This window comes from Apteryx mantelli, chromosome Z (assembly GCF_036417845.1).
Source record: "Apteryx mantelli isolate bAptMan1 chromosome Z, bAptMan1.hap1, whole genome shotgun sequence".
NCBI lineage: Eukaryota > Metazoa > Chordata > Aves > Apterygiformes > Apterygidae > Apteryx > Apteryx mantelli.
In genome coordinates, this window is record NC_090020.1 from 45,941,974 (window position 1) to 45,956,897 (window position 14,924).

At 43.0% G+C, this 14,924-nt stretch overlaps 1 protein-coding gene and 1 long non-coding RNA gene across 5 annotated transcripts in view; one reads left to right on the plus strand and one right to left on the minus strand.

Moving 5' to 3' along the window:
* MAN2A1 (mannosidase alpha class 2A member 1) overlaps positions 1-12,354 on the minus strand; it is a 130,374-nt gene extending 118,020 nt beyond the window's left edge. For all 3 annotated transcript variants that reach the window (XM_067316711.1, XM_067316710.1, XM_067316713.1), the window contains exon 1: positions 12,198-12,354. In XM_067316711.1, coding sequence (XP_067172812.1) covers positions 12,198-12,332 — 135 coding nt within the window. In that variant the 5' untranslated portion in view covers positions 12,333-12,354. The remainder of the gene's footprint in view (positions 1-12,197) is intronic.
* An 868-nt stretch (positions 12,355-13,222) lies between these two features.
* Positions 13,223-14,924, plus strand: part of LOC136995408 (uncharacterized) — a 58,590-nt gene continuing 56,888 nt past the window's right edge. Inside the window, exon 1 of one of the 2 annotated variants that reach the window (XR_010886996.1) lies at positions 13,223-13,623. This is a non-coding gene — a long non-coding RNA (uncharacterized lncRNA). The remainder of the gene's footprint in view (positions 13,624-14,924) is intronic. The other variant, XR_010886997.1, reaches the window with a different exon arrangement.

Sequence of the window (14,924 nt, forward strand, 5' to 3'; positions counted from 1 at the left end):
CAGAAATGTTACTTCATGTTATTAAAATTGAGAACAGACCCCCAAATATGCAACGTACAATTAAGTTTTGTCCAAAAGATGTTACTGCAGCAAAACCCTCTGCAGATTCAGACATTTACACTTTATCTATTAAATTCAGCACAAGTAACACTGACTCAGTAGAAGGCAGCTGTTCTGTGATCTATGCTTTTTAATGACCAGTTAAACTTCTTCTTGCACCAATGCCTTATTATATTAGCATATATTTGTATTATACTCTCGTATTAGCAACAGCCTCAGTAAATGAGTCTTTTTCCCTTTTACAATCATTCCCTTGAGACATGCTTTTGCACTTTCCTTTAAGGTACAAGCTGTTTTCCTCAAATGCCAAATTAGTTTTAACTTCCGTAGTTCAGTTCGCAAAGGATTAAGCCTCCTGCTTAAATTGTGACATGCACTTTCTTTTGAATTATGTTCACTTTGAGAAGTCTGCAAGAACAAAAAACATCCCTTATAAAAAACATTCCTATAATTCCATCTCCACAGCAGGTCTTTGCAGTTCTGTAAAATATATGTTTTATTATTTTTGAAACTTCACAGTTGAAAAATTTGTCTCTTCATTTCCTAGACTGTGGAAAGTGCTGACATAGTCTCTTTTTTATTTTTTTTGCCTCGTTTAATAAACCCTGAAAGCAATAACAAGTTTCAAAATGCAACTCAGATAAACACTTAGTGTTTCCCAAAAGACAAAAATACATTTTGGCAATAGACCCAGATTAAACTAATTGATATGTAGGGCCAATATCTTAGAATCTAAACAGTTTAAAGGCAAATACTAGAAACCTTTCAAATGTATGAATTGTAAAGAAACAGGAAATCAATAAGCAGATGATTGGGTACAGGAAAGAAAAAAATAACTGTAGTCCCATGCCCCCTGGTGGCACACAAGGAACAATTGAGACTAAAATCTTTCAAATGTTATATTTAAGGCAGTGCATGCATTTCTTAAAATTAGTATTTTCCCTTTCAGTGTCTGTGAAACCTAAAAAATGAAAGATTCCTCCACTCAGACAATTAATAGCCTGCTTTGCCACTTCCTGAAAAATAAAAATATATAAAATACCAATTGGGGCTTTACAGGCTGCCCAACATAACCTTCGGTCTTTTAAATTCTTAAGAAGCTAAAATACAGCTGCATCTACACAAGTTATTACCCATTTCACTGCACATGGCTATGGTTCACCAAAGTTACCAAATACATAAGCAGCCAAAATGCTTTTCACACCTGTCCACAACTCTACATCCAGCCTTCATAACTATAAAATCAGACAACTTAAAATTTATATTCTCATTCCCATTCCTTCTGGAAATATTCTACATCTTCCTACAAGAGAACAACTACGTACTGTTTAACAAAACACTATTATCTACCTGGTCATACGTTAGACCACCAATCTGCCTCATGTTGTCTAGCCAAGTACTGTCTCTCCGACAGTGGCAGTAACAGATGCAGAGAAAAAAGTATTAAAGACAGACACACTTAGACTGATCTTCCTTTTACACAGGCTCCCAACTTCCATGAAAGACAGACTTCCAAAATTGGAGGTCACATCATATTAAACATCTCTAGATGGACTGTTCCTTGAATTTATTACACTTTAAAACTCCAAATATGCTAGGATAATAAGTCCTACCATTTTACTGTGTAGTATGTGAGAAAATATATTATTTTTTAAACTTTAAGCCATGTAGCTGCTTAAAACCCTGCTTCTTGTGTTATGAGAAATAGTAATTTGTCCCCTGTTCATCTTCAAGCAATAATGATTCTATAGACTACCATATCCTTCCATCAGTAATTTATTTTCTAAGATGGAAAGTCTACTTAGGATTCTGAAGAGCAGCGATTCTTAGAAGTACGTTAAACACAGAACTACTTTTAACTGTGGAGGCAGATACTGTTATTTGGCGGTGGCAATCCTTGCAAAGCCCTCCCATCCTGAACTTAACAAAGGATGCGAATTAGGACTCTGCTGCTGTCTTCTCTGCAGACTGAGATGCACGGGGTCCCTTTTACAAAGCACTGAAACATACCATCTACCAACCCAGCTTGAACACAAAACAACTGACAGGCTACAGTTAAGAACAAACTTAGGGCCTCATATAGCACCCAAGTTACAACCAATAAACAGCCCTATCTCAGTTTTTTTAAATACGTTTATTTCTATCATGATATGAATTGGCCACAGAAGTTAACTTTAAGATACAACAATATCACAAACTAGAAATGGGCTCACGTTTCCATTCAGTAAGAAAATAGTCAAAGTAGTGTCAAGAATTCATCTGCAAATTTAAAATTTCAGGTGGATCCAGAGTATGCAAAAAATACCTGCTTTTTTCATTCCACACTCACCTTTTCTCCTTATTCATTTTAACTAGGTAGTAAATAATGTTTAGAATGTAGTATTCAATACTAAAGCTTTTTAAAACATGAGATAAACATTAAAAATATTCCAAGTCTTCAAGACAACGAAATAAACACATGGAAACAAAACAAGTTCAGCGACAACCTTTTTAACAGCAGGCGACTGAACTGCACTGCTCAGCACAAATTATCAAAGGCAAATAGTACACAACAGCGAAGTTGCACTAAAATGTTTCATTTTACTGATTTATTATGTGCTAGTAATGGATGTTGATTTACCAGTAAAACATATTAGAAACATTTTACAGGAACCTCAAACTGGTACTAATTAAAACATAAATATAGAATAAAAGAAACATAAAATAAAACACGGAAGTCTTGTTCATGAATAAAATTGTACTCTAACAGTATTTTGTTTTAAATTAAAGTTGGAAATTTTTCCACACAATAGGGTTTTTTTGTGTTTGTTTTTTAAATCTACAGCAGAGATGCAACAATTTTACCTTAACAAATTCCACCGAAGTTCTTGTAATCTACATGGCATTGTAGATACTGGATAGAAAAATTTGGTTAACCGCACAATTTATAACTGTCAGCAGACTTCCCCCTGAGTTTACAGCATTAATTCTTCTCAGAAAAGAAGCTATCCGGATCCAAGATTGCAAGTCCTGCCTAACAGCACAGAAAATTGGAAGGACGCTTTTTAGGTAAGCATGGCTGAATTCAAGTGGAATTCATTAAAGGATGTTCTGTGAATCTACACACTTGTTTTACATAAGGAAATGCAATGTAAAACTATGTGAATCACCTGACCTAAACAATCTGTTAATTTGTTTTTATAACTTGGGTTTAAACTTCTTTCTTCTATTTCTCTCTGCCCTTGTTCATTAATGGATTGCACAAACAAAGATTTTATTCAAAAAGCAAGAAAGGTAACCTTGCTGTCACTCCACAGAGATGGCAAATACTACTATATGAAGAAGAGCAAAGGATCAAACTCAGTACTGAAAATAGGTACAGCTTCATCGGTAAAAGAACGGCATCATGTGAGTAGCATATCTGTTTGCAATCCCCATAGTTACACAGGCTTAGACTGAATCAACTAAATCTTCCCAGGTACATTTTAATTTGAGAGCAGCACAGACCAGCTCATTCTCCCCCCATTTGGAACAAAGGCAGTTCATACATGTTAGCTGCACTGGGCAAACGACTGCTACCACCACGTGAATCAGCTACAAAAACAGTTCCTTCTGCTTCAGTCAGTCTTAACCCTTCAGCAATTTTCATACCCCAAATATTCCATAACAGCCTGCTTTCTCCACTGCCCTCTACTTCTCCTTCTCCATTTGCTTCTGACACTGGTCTGATCTGTAGCAAGTCTAAGACTCTCACCAGAAGGAGTGAGCGGCAGCCCAGCACAAGGAGGAAAACCTCATGTAACACAATGCAAGACCAGGCTGCTTCATTCCAGGAATGGACACATTCCAGGGGAAGGGACACTTTCTCCCACTTAAACATTCTACATTGCAGAGAGGGCATTAGCTCCAATTTTCACTTTCTCACTGAACATTCACTTCCTCTTTATATGCCTGTTGAAAGCAATTGCATTTAACCATCAGTCCATCGGGAAAAAGGCATCTAGTCTAAATAATTAAAGTGGGAATATGAGAAGCCGACAAATCAGGAAATCTCATGAGAAGAGGCAGGCATTAGAGACTTCTGAGGTTAAGTCAGCTAAAACTTGGTTATTACATGACTTGAGAGTCAGCCAGCAATCACCAAGTGCTTACTTCAAAAGCAGGCAGTGCCCATTCTCCTTCTCACCCAGAAAAATGAGCAGGAGACTGCAGTGGACAGGCAGTGTCCTGCTTGAGAGGCTCTAGGGCACAGAGGAGCTGTGGTGAAGAAAGAGTACTGCACTGAACAGAGTTCTCGAGGTGACACAGACTTCAAGCCAAGGTTGTCACCTATACAGATTTACAGCAGTAAGTATTGCGGAAACTGGACTCCAGAAGTCTTACTTTCTGGCTGCACTGAACTGCAGCCATCTTTCTCCACCAGTCTCTTGTCAATAACTATTTCCAGGTACGTCTCCACAAATCACACACAAAGTTCATGCCAGAAGTTAACTAAAATCTTGGTACAAGCTTCTGAACAGATGGCAGCATATTAGGATGACAAGACCAGAAAACATTCTCTGCTCACTGTTAGAGCACTGCGCAATGAACAAAACATACTAAATGTAGAATTTAAATGGTCATCTCCTGTACAGAAAAAACAAGCTTGTAAAAGCTAAAAATACAGCCTGATATAGCAAGAAACTTATTATTTTAATTCTCTAAGTTTCATCAGTTGTTCATACTGCAAGGTAAGACAGAGTCAGAACAAAAAAACAATCCAATACATCAGTCAAGAGCACAAGTCAAGGTTTAAAGCCTGTATTAATCTAGGCGGAAGGCTTATGTCCATTTGTGGTAGCGAAACTTAAACAAGTAACCCCATTAAAAACTCTGTAGTGAAACCCTACCTTTAAAGTACCCTTCAGAACAAGCCCCACTTTGGGGAGGCACTGGGATTCACCCGAATTAAGGGAACTACAAAACAAAGGTCTTCTCTCTTAAAACGAAGGCATCCTATTCCAAAGATGAAGCAATCTGACAAATAGATTCTAAGCAACTGATGGACTTCTACATTCTGCTTTACCAGAGTTAGAGATAAATCTAGAATAAAAGTATTTTGAATGCTTATTTCTGTTAAGTTTCACATAATTTACAGAAAGTGAAATATGACGTGCTGTTAGTGACTAATTAGACACTATCTTCACCTGATTTGGGGGCAGGGAGAAAGAAGAGAGGGATGGAGACAGACCTAGAAATATTTTCTGTTCTAGAGTCACTTACCCAGGCTGATATTTTCCAGGTTCATTTCCTGTTTTGATTCCCCTCACTACCCTATTTTCAGTTTTTATTTAAATTACTAGCAGCACAAAACTGGCAAAAATGGCATTAAGAGTATGGGCATTTTAGTGATACTTATTTCTATTTGATCAAGTCAAAACTTAAAAAAAAAAATTCAATCGTGTCAGACAAAAAAAGGAAAGTAAGAGAAAACTAGGAACCTTTCTCTCTCCATTTAATTTACAGAGTTTAAGTTAGGCATTGATCTTAAGTAGCAGAAGTAGCTGTTCTCTCTTATAAGGCTTGTTGCTATCCTTCTGAAAAAACACATTTTCCTCAACGTTTTGCACCAAATTTAAGACTAATTGAAGAAGGCTATTAGCCTCTCTTTGGCTAATTTTACTGTTTACCCAAAACTTCACATAAAGTACACAAGCAACAGAGACAAACACACCCTGTGAATACTAGGAAGTACAAGGAATTCTTACTGCCCTCTAATTATGTTTGACCCTCTTCCTTTACAACGGACTAAAGGTTCAACAGAAGAAATCTTAATTTCTCCTTATCTTACATTCAGGAATATCCTTGTGATACTCAAAGGCTTTCAGATTGTGGACTTTGGTGTAGTTAATAAGTTTTTGTTTATTTATTTGTTTGTTTTAAAACAAGCTGACTTGTTTCAAATTTAGGTAAATGATGATCCCTTTTGTGGGTTTCTTCAATGAACATTCAATATTCTCTGACAAGAGAGCTATAAGAATGCTACTAAAAGTCACTGTGCTTGCAGTTTTTCAGTGCTCAGAAGTCAAAAAATGACAACTTCAAAATTAAGTACAACCTTAATTACAACTATCCACATTTTAGAGTAATAAAAAACATTTTCCAAATACCTGATCATACAACTTCCTACACTTTCTCATGCAGAAGTGCTGTATTTTGTTACATGCACATAAGTTAGAGAGCTCACAAATGAGATTCCAAAAATATACCAATTACTAAGAACATGCAACAACAAAAAGCAAGTATTTACTAATGTATGTTAGCCACTGATTTCAGCTATCTCACTATGGCTATGCACCTAGCAAAACTATAGTGGGAGAAGGTATTTATAGTATATAAGAAGTTATTTAGAAAACAGGAAGTGTAGAGACGTGCTAACGCTGAAGGAAACAGAGGTGTGCACTGCACGGAATTGGGGCATAATAACTATCAAGCATAAGCTGATACGTGGTAGCTACAGCTGCCTCACTGAGACAGGGCAAACTGAATGCAGTGCTTCCTTACAGCAGGGGAAGTACTACCTCAGCAGTACTCCAGAGTACAAGTTGACAAGACCCCATTGTTTAATACACAGACTCAGCACTGCTGGTGCTTCTGACATGTATTTGGTCCTAATTTCCTATTACTATTGCTCCACCCTACCATGAGTCATCTCTTTTTTGGCCAGCTGGTACTACTTTCAAATTATTGGCAAGCTCAGATGAAATAACACTCCATAGTGCAACAATCACTGCTAGTGCCACTTGTGCAGAAGTATTTGATGTATCACATAGATTTCTTCAAAACAGGAAGCCAGCAAAGAAGCTTTAGCAGTAGCATCAACAGCCAGTCCCTTAATACTTTGCTGGAAGGACACATAGGGGAAATAAATAAATAAATAAACAAACAAGCCAGATGTTTTTAGAGGGACTGTACTTGATCATCTCTTTAATGCAATGCAATTTCTGAGCCATAAAAATATTTAGCATACATTAGAAGATCAGAGCAAGGTTCAGATAATGGTGGGTGGTCAAAGGCATTAGAGGCTGAGAGAGAGATTCAAATAAAACTTGTTTAAAAAAAAAATCAAAACACTAACTATGGATGTTGCTACATGTAAAACCAAAACTGTGCTGCTAACATGGGGAGCTTTGTGCTTTGACTTGCAAAGGAAAGACTAAAACTGAAAAAGAGCAATCACTTGGTCCTGTTCTCGTTATCAACAGGCATCATGGCAGAGATGAGTTTTAAAAATATATTTGCAGAAACAGCTTTGCACATTGTAGGGATATTTCCCATAAAAGCCAAAGTGAGCTGTGTTAAAGTGTTTAGAAGAAGAAGCTGAGTTCCAAAGCATCACCTATCAGGCAGTGACAGAGGATGCTGTGTTGTGTTGCTGTGTTGCCTTCCTCAGGCAGAAATTTCACTGAGCATGAGTTTTGATATGAAGACTACATAAAGGCCATATATTTCTGAAGCAAGATATTCCCACAAAAAAATCCTCCTCTTTAATTAAAAACTTGGATTTTTAATGTTTTTCTTCATCCTAAGAGTATCTCATGCATGCTCAGGTTAAATCAAGCAAAAATTAGAATCCAGAAGAAATACAAAATATTAGAATATGCAACTCAAAGAGAATATTTTACCAACTTCTGTAAATGAATAGCTTTTATGGGTCTGTTCTAATTCAAAGTAAAGTTAGCTGAGAAAACAAGGAAAGTTAGGTTAATGATTTTTCCTATTTGGGTCCAAAATACAGAATAGATTTATCTGTGCTTATCAGTATTTAGTATTTGTCTGTATACAGTAACACAAGTTCTTCAAGATAAGCTACCTATGGACATTCCACTTTAGACTTGTTTTAAATTAAGTTTTCATTTACCAAGATCAGTTTAGTCCCTGAATCACTTGTGCCTCAAACTCAGGGCGCATGAGACAATGCAGGACTAACCACCACATCAAGTCTCTCCCCACTGTATGGTCCTGAGAGTTCTCTGAGGAATCCTACACAACGATCTATGGTGACAACTGATACAATAATTAACTAAGGATCTAAGGCTATTCCTCCACCTTGGGCCTGTCACTGCATGCATTGTGTCCTGTCCTGAGACAGGATACCAAGCTAAACGGACCTTTAGTCTGATCCAGTGCTATCATCCTCACATTCAGTATTACTCAGTTTAGAAACAAGTGTAACCATTCTAGTAACGCTGCTGAAGCTGAGAAGGGCAAAGCAAAGCAGATATCAAGGCCTGCAAGTCCTTGAGCAGGTCCTCCCTAAAGGCTGGCGACCCCTCTGAGGCAATTCTGAGCTCAATGCTCCAGAGGCTCTTTCAGAGCGTTCCTGTCCTGAGGCACGTTCTCGGTAAGAGCTTCAGAGATCCACCCCAGAGCCACGCTGAAAGAACACAGAAAAACAGTGAAGGATGGAGGGAGAGGCTCCACAGAAGAGTATCAGAGTCCATGATATACTTTAGCAGGAAGAGATCCTACAATAGCTAGAAACAAGCTCTGGGAGAAAGACAGAGCTTCTGATATGCCAGAAATCTTAAGAAATAACATATATCTGACAGCCAGGCAGGATCTATAAAGATAGAAAGCATAGATTTTGATGCAAGAATAACTATTACAGGACAGAGGGTAATAAATCTTAACTTCCATGTACTGTAGTACCTAATTTTTTTAAATTAATGGCGACTCCAGTTCTATGGCACCCTGCAGGTCTTCTGATACCATGTTTTAAACGATGATCAACACCAATGATTACAAGACTATAAATCACTTCATTAGCTCAAGTTCTACTACAGTTGCCACAATGCTATCTTACCATGGATAGTGTGGACAACGTTCTCTTTAAGACAACTGATGCCAGCTTTTGCAAAAAGACCTGAAAAGACACAGGCTATATACTTAACAATATTATCACTGCCTCCCAAGCCAAACCACAGATTCTCTTTAACACAGCAGTGAAAGGCACTTAAAATATTTGGTTGGAGAATACATGAAGGCAACTGTCTACAGATATTTACCTATCTTGGGGGATTTTCTCCAAAAATTATTTCCACAGGACATTTCTGTTGGCATTCTTAAACAACCAATTGAACTCTCAGACTGGACATCAAGCTCAAGAAGGATAATTCTTGACCACACTGGTAGATAAGCCTGAAAGAAGACGATTCACAAGCCTGAGTCTGATGCACACTACCCTGAGAGCAAGAAAAGAGAAGATGGCTGGAAGAAACCATGGAAAAATTCCAAGACTTAGCAATTTCATACAAGTACAGATTAACAACTACAATAGCAAAAGAGAATAATCCTAGAAAAACAGAAGTTCAACTATGCCCCCTTGATATGAAACCAAATATTCTGGAAATGAATTGGAGTGCCAATCCTAACCATTTATTGTACTGCTGGTATGAGGTACAACTATTCTTTAGGTGAATGCAGACCAGCCAGGCACTGAGAGCTAAAAAATCCCAACTCTGATCCTGATTGCATTTATAGCAAAGCCTAGACAGACAAGCACTTACAAGCTCTTTTCAGAGCTCAGTGTATGCCACATAGACTGGAAGGAGAAAACTAATAAACACCCAACTTCCAGGACATGAAATGTGAAGTATGTTGTTATAAGGACTGTACACAGGAACAAAGTTGAAAGACTAGCACATTGTCAGAACAGAAAAAGTAATGAAGTGGATCTATCCATTAACTTGTAGGGGAAAAGAAAAAAATATATATATTTTTTTTAAGAAAATAATTCTGACCCTTGTAACTGTGAAAATAAGAGCATGCAAAGCAACACTGCCTTCTTATATCTACAGATACAGGCAATCTACTGCTGCCATAGGTTGTGTTTTTTTTTTTTATAAACAACAACAGCTTGAAGCTGTTACATCTGTGGCTAGTTTCACTTATACTACACTGCATTCTGGCAACACTGCACTGACAAAAAGTTTTTTGTCAGTTGAGGCAGAATTAAAGCTGTTGCTTTCAAATATTGGTTGTGACTTCTGTTCTACTCCTTATCTTTCATATTAACTTTAAACTAATGTGTTACAGGGCTCAAGACATTTGCTAAGTTCCAGAGGTTTTGCAGTTGTAACAAAGTGAAAAATTTCTATTCAGGACACTGTGGGCAGCAAAAGGAAATGACAAAATCAAATTAGTTTCATATGTAGCTTCATGAAAAGATAAAGTAATATGAAGGAAAAGTGCAACTATTCACCCCAAAGGAAGGACTCAAACTGAATGACAAGCAGAAGATTCTCCAGTAAGGAGGAACAACTCAAAGGAATTTAGATATGGAAAGTGGGGAGGGGAAGGAAAAAATAAAAATAAAAGAACCACTTTCCTTGCAGCTGACTGACTGTTCTAGAAGATAAAGAGGAGGGAGTGGGGGTGAAGGTGAAAAATCTGTCTTTGGTGAGCTTCATCATGTAGAAGGAAGAGATGTTATATCAGATTAAGGTACCAAGCCAAAGTCTGGTAAGAGTTAAAGCTATGGACTAATGTTGCAGTATAGGACACTGCCAGGACTTTCAATGGCAAGATATTAACAATGGAAAACAAAAATTTCTAATACATCTTCTATATTCACTTAAGTGTTTTGAACCAAATCCTGGCATTTAACAAAAGAGAGGACACCCATGTACAAGTTTTGCTGTTCTATTCTTTGCCTGGATTCAGTTCAGCTGATGGAATAAAGACATATGATTTACTAATGTAAGATACTGACCCTATCACCAAACCAGTATTTACGCCTTCCCTTGCACCCCACCTTTTTTTTTTTTTTTTTTTTTTTTTTTTTTTAAGTACCACACACAGTATTATTCTTCTGCTGGAGCTATATATTGAACAGATACAGCTGCAGTAGTCTGGGCTTGATTTCTTCTCCTAACCCTTTTTCCTATTCTCTTAGTTTCTCTGAAAACTGGTGGTCAACCTCTGAACTGTAACTTGAAGCAAGAAAGGCAGAATAGGTCTGTGCTCTGTCTTTACACTCAAGCCAATGTTTTTAATCTTAAACAGAAAAAAAATGGTATAAATTATTATTACTTTCACGTTAAGTGAAGAATTAGTGACATTCTATGAGGGAAATAAGATTTAGTTTTTAAATAAGCCTTTTGAGTTCTTATACTCACTTGAAGCCTCACTGCTGCACTAATACACATTTTCATTTGTTTTATTTCCCCAAGACAATAAATATGGTGCAAGCATAAATAAACTATACCTTTATCACTTGATTTTCTGTAGCTTATTTTGGTCTACTACTGTAAGAAAACAAAACTATTAATACTATTAATCAGTATTCTACCATAGCATTCTATGTGCTTTCTGAAATATTTTTTCTGGCCGTAGATAAATATTCCTTATATCAACTGCACCATGATAAACAGCTTTTAAAATTTCTTCCCTACAGTGCAGTCAGGTATAAGAGCCAGTAACAGCTCCAAAGTAATGCTCAGCGAAAATGAGAGCAGTAACATACAGTCAGCATTTCTCTAAACCCGCCTGTTGATGCCATTGTTGAGGTTTACCCTCGAGTTCTCAGTTTTCGGTAGCAACTCCTATTCGCACTCAGTAGCAGTTTCCAAAACGCAAAACCCTGCGCCGGCCCCCTACTTCCCGCCAGCCCCGCGCAGGGCGACCCGGGGCCGCAGCGAGGCTCCCCGCGCTCCCCTGCAGCGGGGCGGCGCGCTAACCCCGCGCCCGGCCCGGCCCGGCCCGCCTCCGCGCCGCGCCGCCCCGCGGGGCCCCTCGGCCGCCGCAGCCGCCGCGCTCCGCCGCGCCGCCGCCGGCCGGGCCGGGCCGAGCTGGCAGCAGCGCCACCCAGAGGCGGCGACACCTTCGTCCCCTGCCCTAACGACCCGACCGCCCCGGCGCCGCCCGCCGCCTCAGCCGCCCGCGGGAGAGCCCGGAGAGCGGCGAGCCGCGCCGCCCGCCTCGCCCCCTCGGGAAGGACGTCGGGGGACGGCGCCGCCGCCCCCCCGCACCTACGCCCCCGCGGGGGCAGCCGAAGGGGAAGCGGCTGCCCAGCACCCTCTCCCCCGTCGTCCGGCGACACGGCGGGAGCTCGCCCACCCGCCGCTTCACGGCCGTTGGGGGCCCCGGCCCCGCCGCCCCTCCCCCGCGCCGCTCACCTTGGGGAAGGTGCCCTCCCGCCGCGGGCTCTTCGGGTGGTCGAAGTGGCCCCGGTCCAGCATCAGGTAGAGAGAGAAGATCACCACGCAGAAGATCGCGCTGCCGAACACCGTGAACTGCCGGCTCAGCTTCATCTCCGCGGGCCGCCGGCCGGCCCCGCCGCACGCCCGGCCGCCGCCGCCGCGCACCGCCCGCCTCTGACGGCGCGCGCTGCGCTCCTGGGGCCCGCTCGCCGCCCCGGGCTCTGCGGGGAAAGTTCTCCTCGCGGGCCGGGCGGCGGCAGCCGGCGCCGCCTGGGCTCCTCCGCCGGCTGCCCCCGGCACGGGGCAGCCCCAAGTCTCCTGCGGAGAAGTGCCAGAAGTTGCCCCCCGCGCCGGGGCAGACGGCGCTGGCCGGCGCCCGCCGCCGCCGCGAGAGACGAGCCGAGAGTTTCCGGGAGCGGATCAGGTTCCCCGGCTGGCAAGCACCGAGCAGGGAAGTGGCAGCAGCAGCGTCGCGGGGCCAACCCAGCGCTGCTGCTCCCCCCCTTCTCTTCTCTTCCCTTCCCTTCCTCCTCCTCCTCCGGCCGCCTCGCCAGCCGCTCCGCTCCTCCTCGCTGCCGGCAAGTGGCGCCGGAGTCTGGCACCTCCGCCTCCCGCCGAGAGCGCTGCCGCCGCCGCCGCCGCTGGAGCACAGCGGCCCGGCACCGCGCAAACGCTCAGCGCGGAAATCAGCCCCCTCCCCGCCAGCGCCGGCCCCGACCGCCGCCGGGGCGCCGCGCGCTCCGCCCCCCGCGCGCGCCGAGGCGGCTGGGCGGTACCGCGGCCGTGACACGCTCCCGGCACCGCCCCCCCCGCCCACGGCGGCTCGTCTCGGTTCGGCTCGGCACGGCGGGGGCAGCCCGCGCCCGCGGGGCTGGGGTGGCGGGGGCGCACCCGCCTCGTTCCTTGCTTCAGGCTCGGGGCGCCCCGCGCTGTGCCGGAGCGGCTGCCCCGAGCGCCCCCGGCCGTTGGCGGCGGGGCGGGGCGGAGCGAGTCGCGTGCCCTGCGGGCGGCGGCGGCTCGGAGGTGCCGCTAACGGTCGCCCGCAAGGGTCGCCCGCGCGCTGGAGACCGGCCGAGGCAGGCGGCGTGCGGCAGCCGGCGCCGCGCGGAGCGAAGAGGCGGTAAAGAGAAGTAAGAGGGCTGCCCCGGCCCCCCGCTGCCCTCCGCAGGCCTTGCCCCGGCGCCCCTCGCCCGGCTGGGACGGCGGGCGAGGAAGAGGGGAGGCGCCCCCGGGTCTCCTGCGCCACCGGCCGCAGCCCGGGCCTAGCGGGGAGTGGGGCCCACCGTCGCCGGGTCGGCTGGCCAAGACCTGTCTGCTCGCGGGTCTCACCTTTCACAGCTGCTCTGGCCCCCCTCTGACGATACTGAACGTACTTGTGAGTTGCCGTCAACCTCTGCTTTGGGTCAGTCTTTTGCACACCTGGATAAGCAGTATTCCTGAAAGGCACCTCGGGTACTCATAGCAAGGGGTCGCAGCTGTTGCAGGCAGGCCGGCTAGCAACCTATCATTCAGGTTACCCACTCCTCCATTGTAATATTTGGCTCTTAATTTTCACAGACTTCATCTGCTCAGGTCTGAAATTTTTCATGCCTGGTGTTTGCTTCTGACTGATATTTTGGGCAAATATTTAGTTAAGAAGCATTTGTTGTTATTAAGAACTATGGAAATAGAGATAGCATATTCTACCAGTGTCTGTATCATTCTTTTCTAATAACTTTCTCTGGGAAGCTCTGGCATCCCAATGAAGCAGGGATGTATGTGTTAGGGTCACTGCTTTTTTTTTCTTGTTCCATGAAAATTCCCCTAGAAGCGTTTAAACTGTAGTACTCAAAAACATTTGGCCAGTGAAGTTCTGTCAAGTTTGTAGGAGCCAGGAAGCTTATATCTTTGCTAAGATTTCCGTGTTTGGAGTTTGTTCCAGTATCTTACACTTACTTGAGGGCTTGATTATTAATACCTTCTCCCTTCCCTCCTTCCACCCTCCAAAAAAGTTAAGTGTTTAATTCTGGGATTTCAAAGGCTGTATAGGACTCTTGCAGTTGCTGGGTTTAGATGTTATGAGCCACTGTGGTGTGAAATGCTGAGAGCAGAAACTGCTTCCCAAGTGCATTGTGCACCCCATATTGACTGCATTTAAGTTCAGGAAGACTGACTTTTTTAATGCAGAGGAGTGAGAAGCAGAGGCTGAGGAGAAGAGAAACTGAGCAGTGAGGACAACACAGGGAACAACTTGGGGAAGGACAAAAAGATGAGGGTTATCATGGGAACAGAAAGGGACAGGAACCAGGAACAGAGGAAGGAGAGATGAAATAGATTAGGGAAATGAATGACGTTGGAAGGGAAGGCACAGTGGTGGATGACAGACAAGAGAGAGGAAAGATGCAGAAGGGTCGCCTACAGAATCTGCAACAAAACACAGGAGCTCTGAAACCTAACACTGGTGTGTGGTTTAGCAAAGAGCTGTAAACACATTGATTTTACCTTTTCACACTTGTTCTATTCCCCCTCTAGTGGCAGATCCACATAGAAAATAAAAAGCTACTTTTCCCATTTATTACTTTGTTAGTGGCATTTAGATACTTTTGAATCCAAAAGTCAAACTTTGCAGTAACCTGTGTAAGATGTCATTTCTAAATTCCTTTTCCTTAAGAAGGAAATCTACAACAAAACAACACTACATTTACTAAAATGGCATTAGGATTT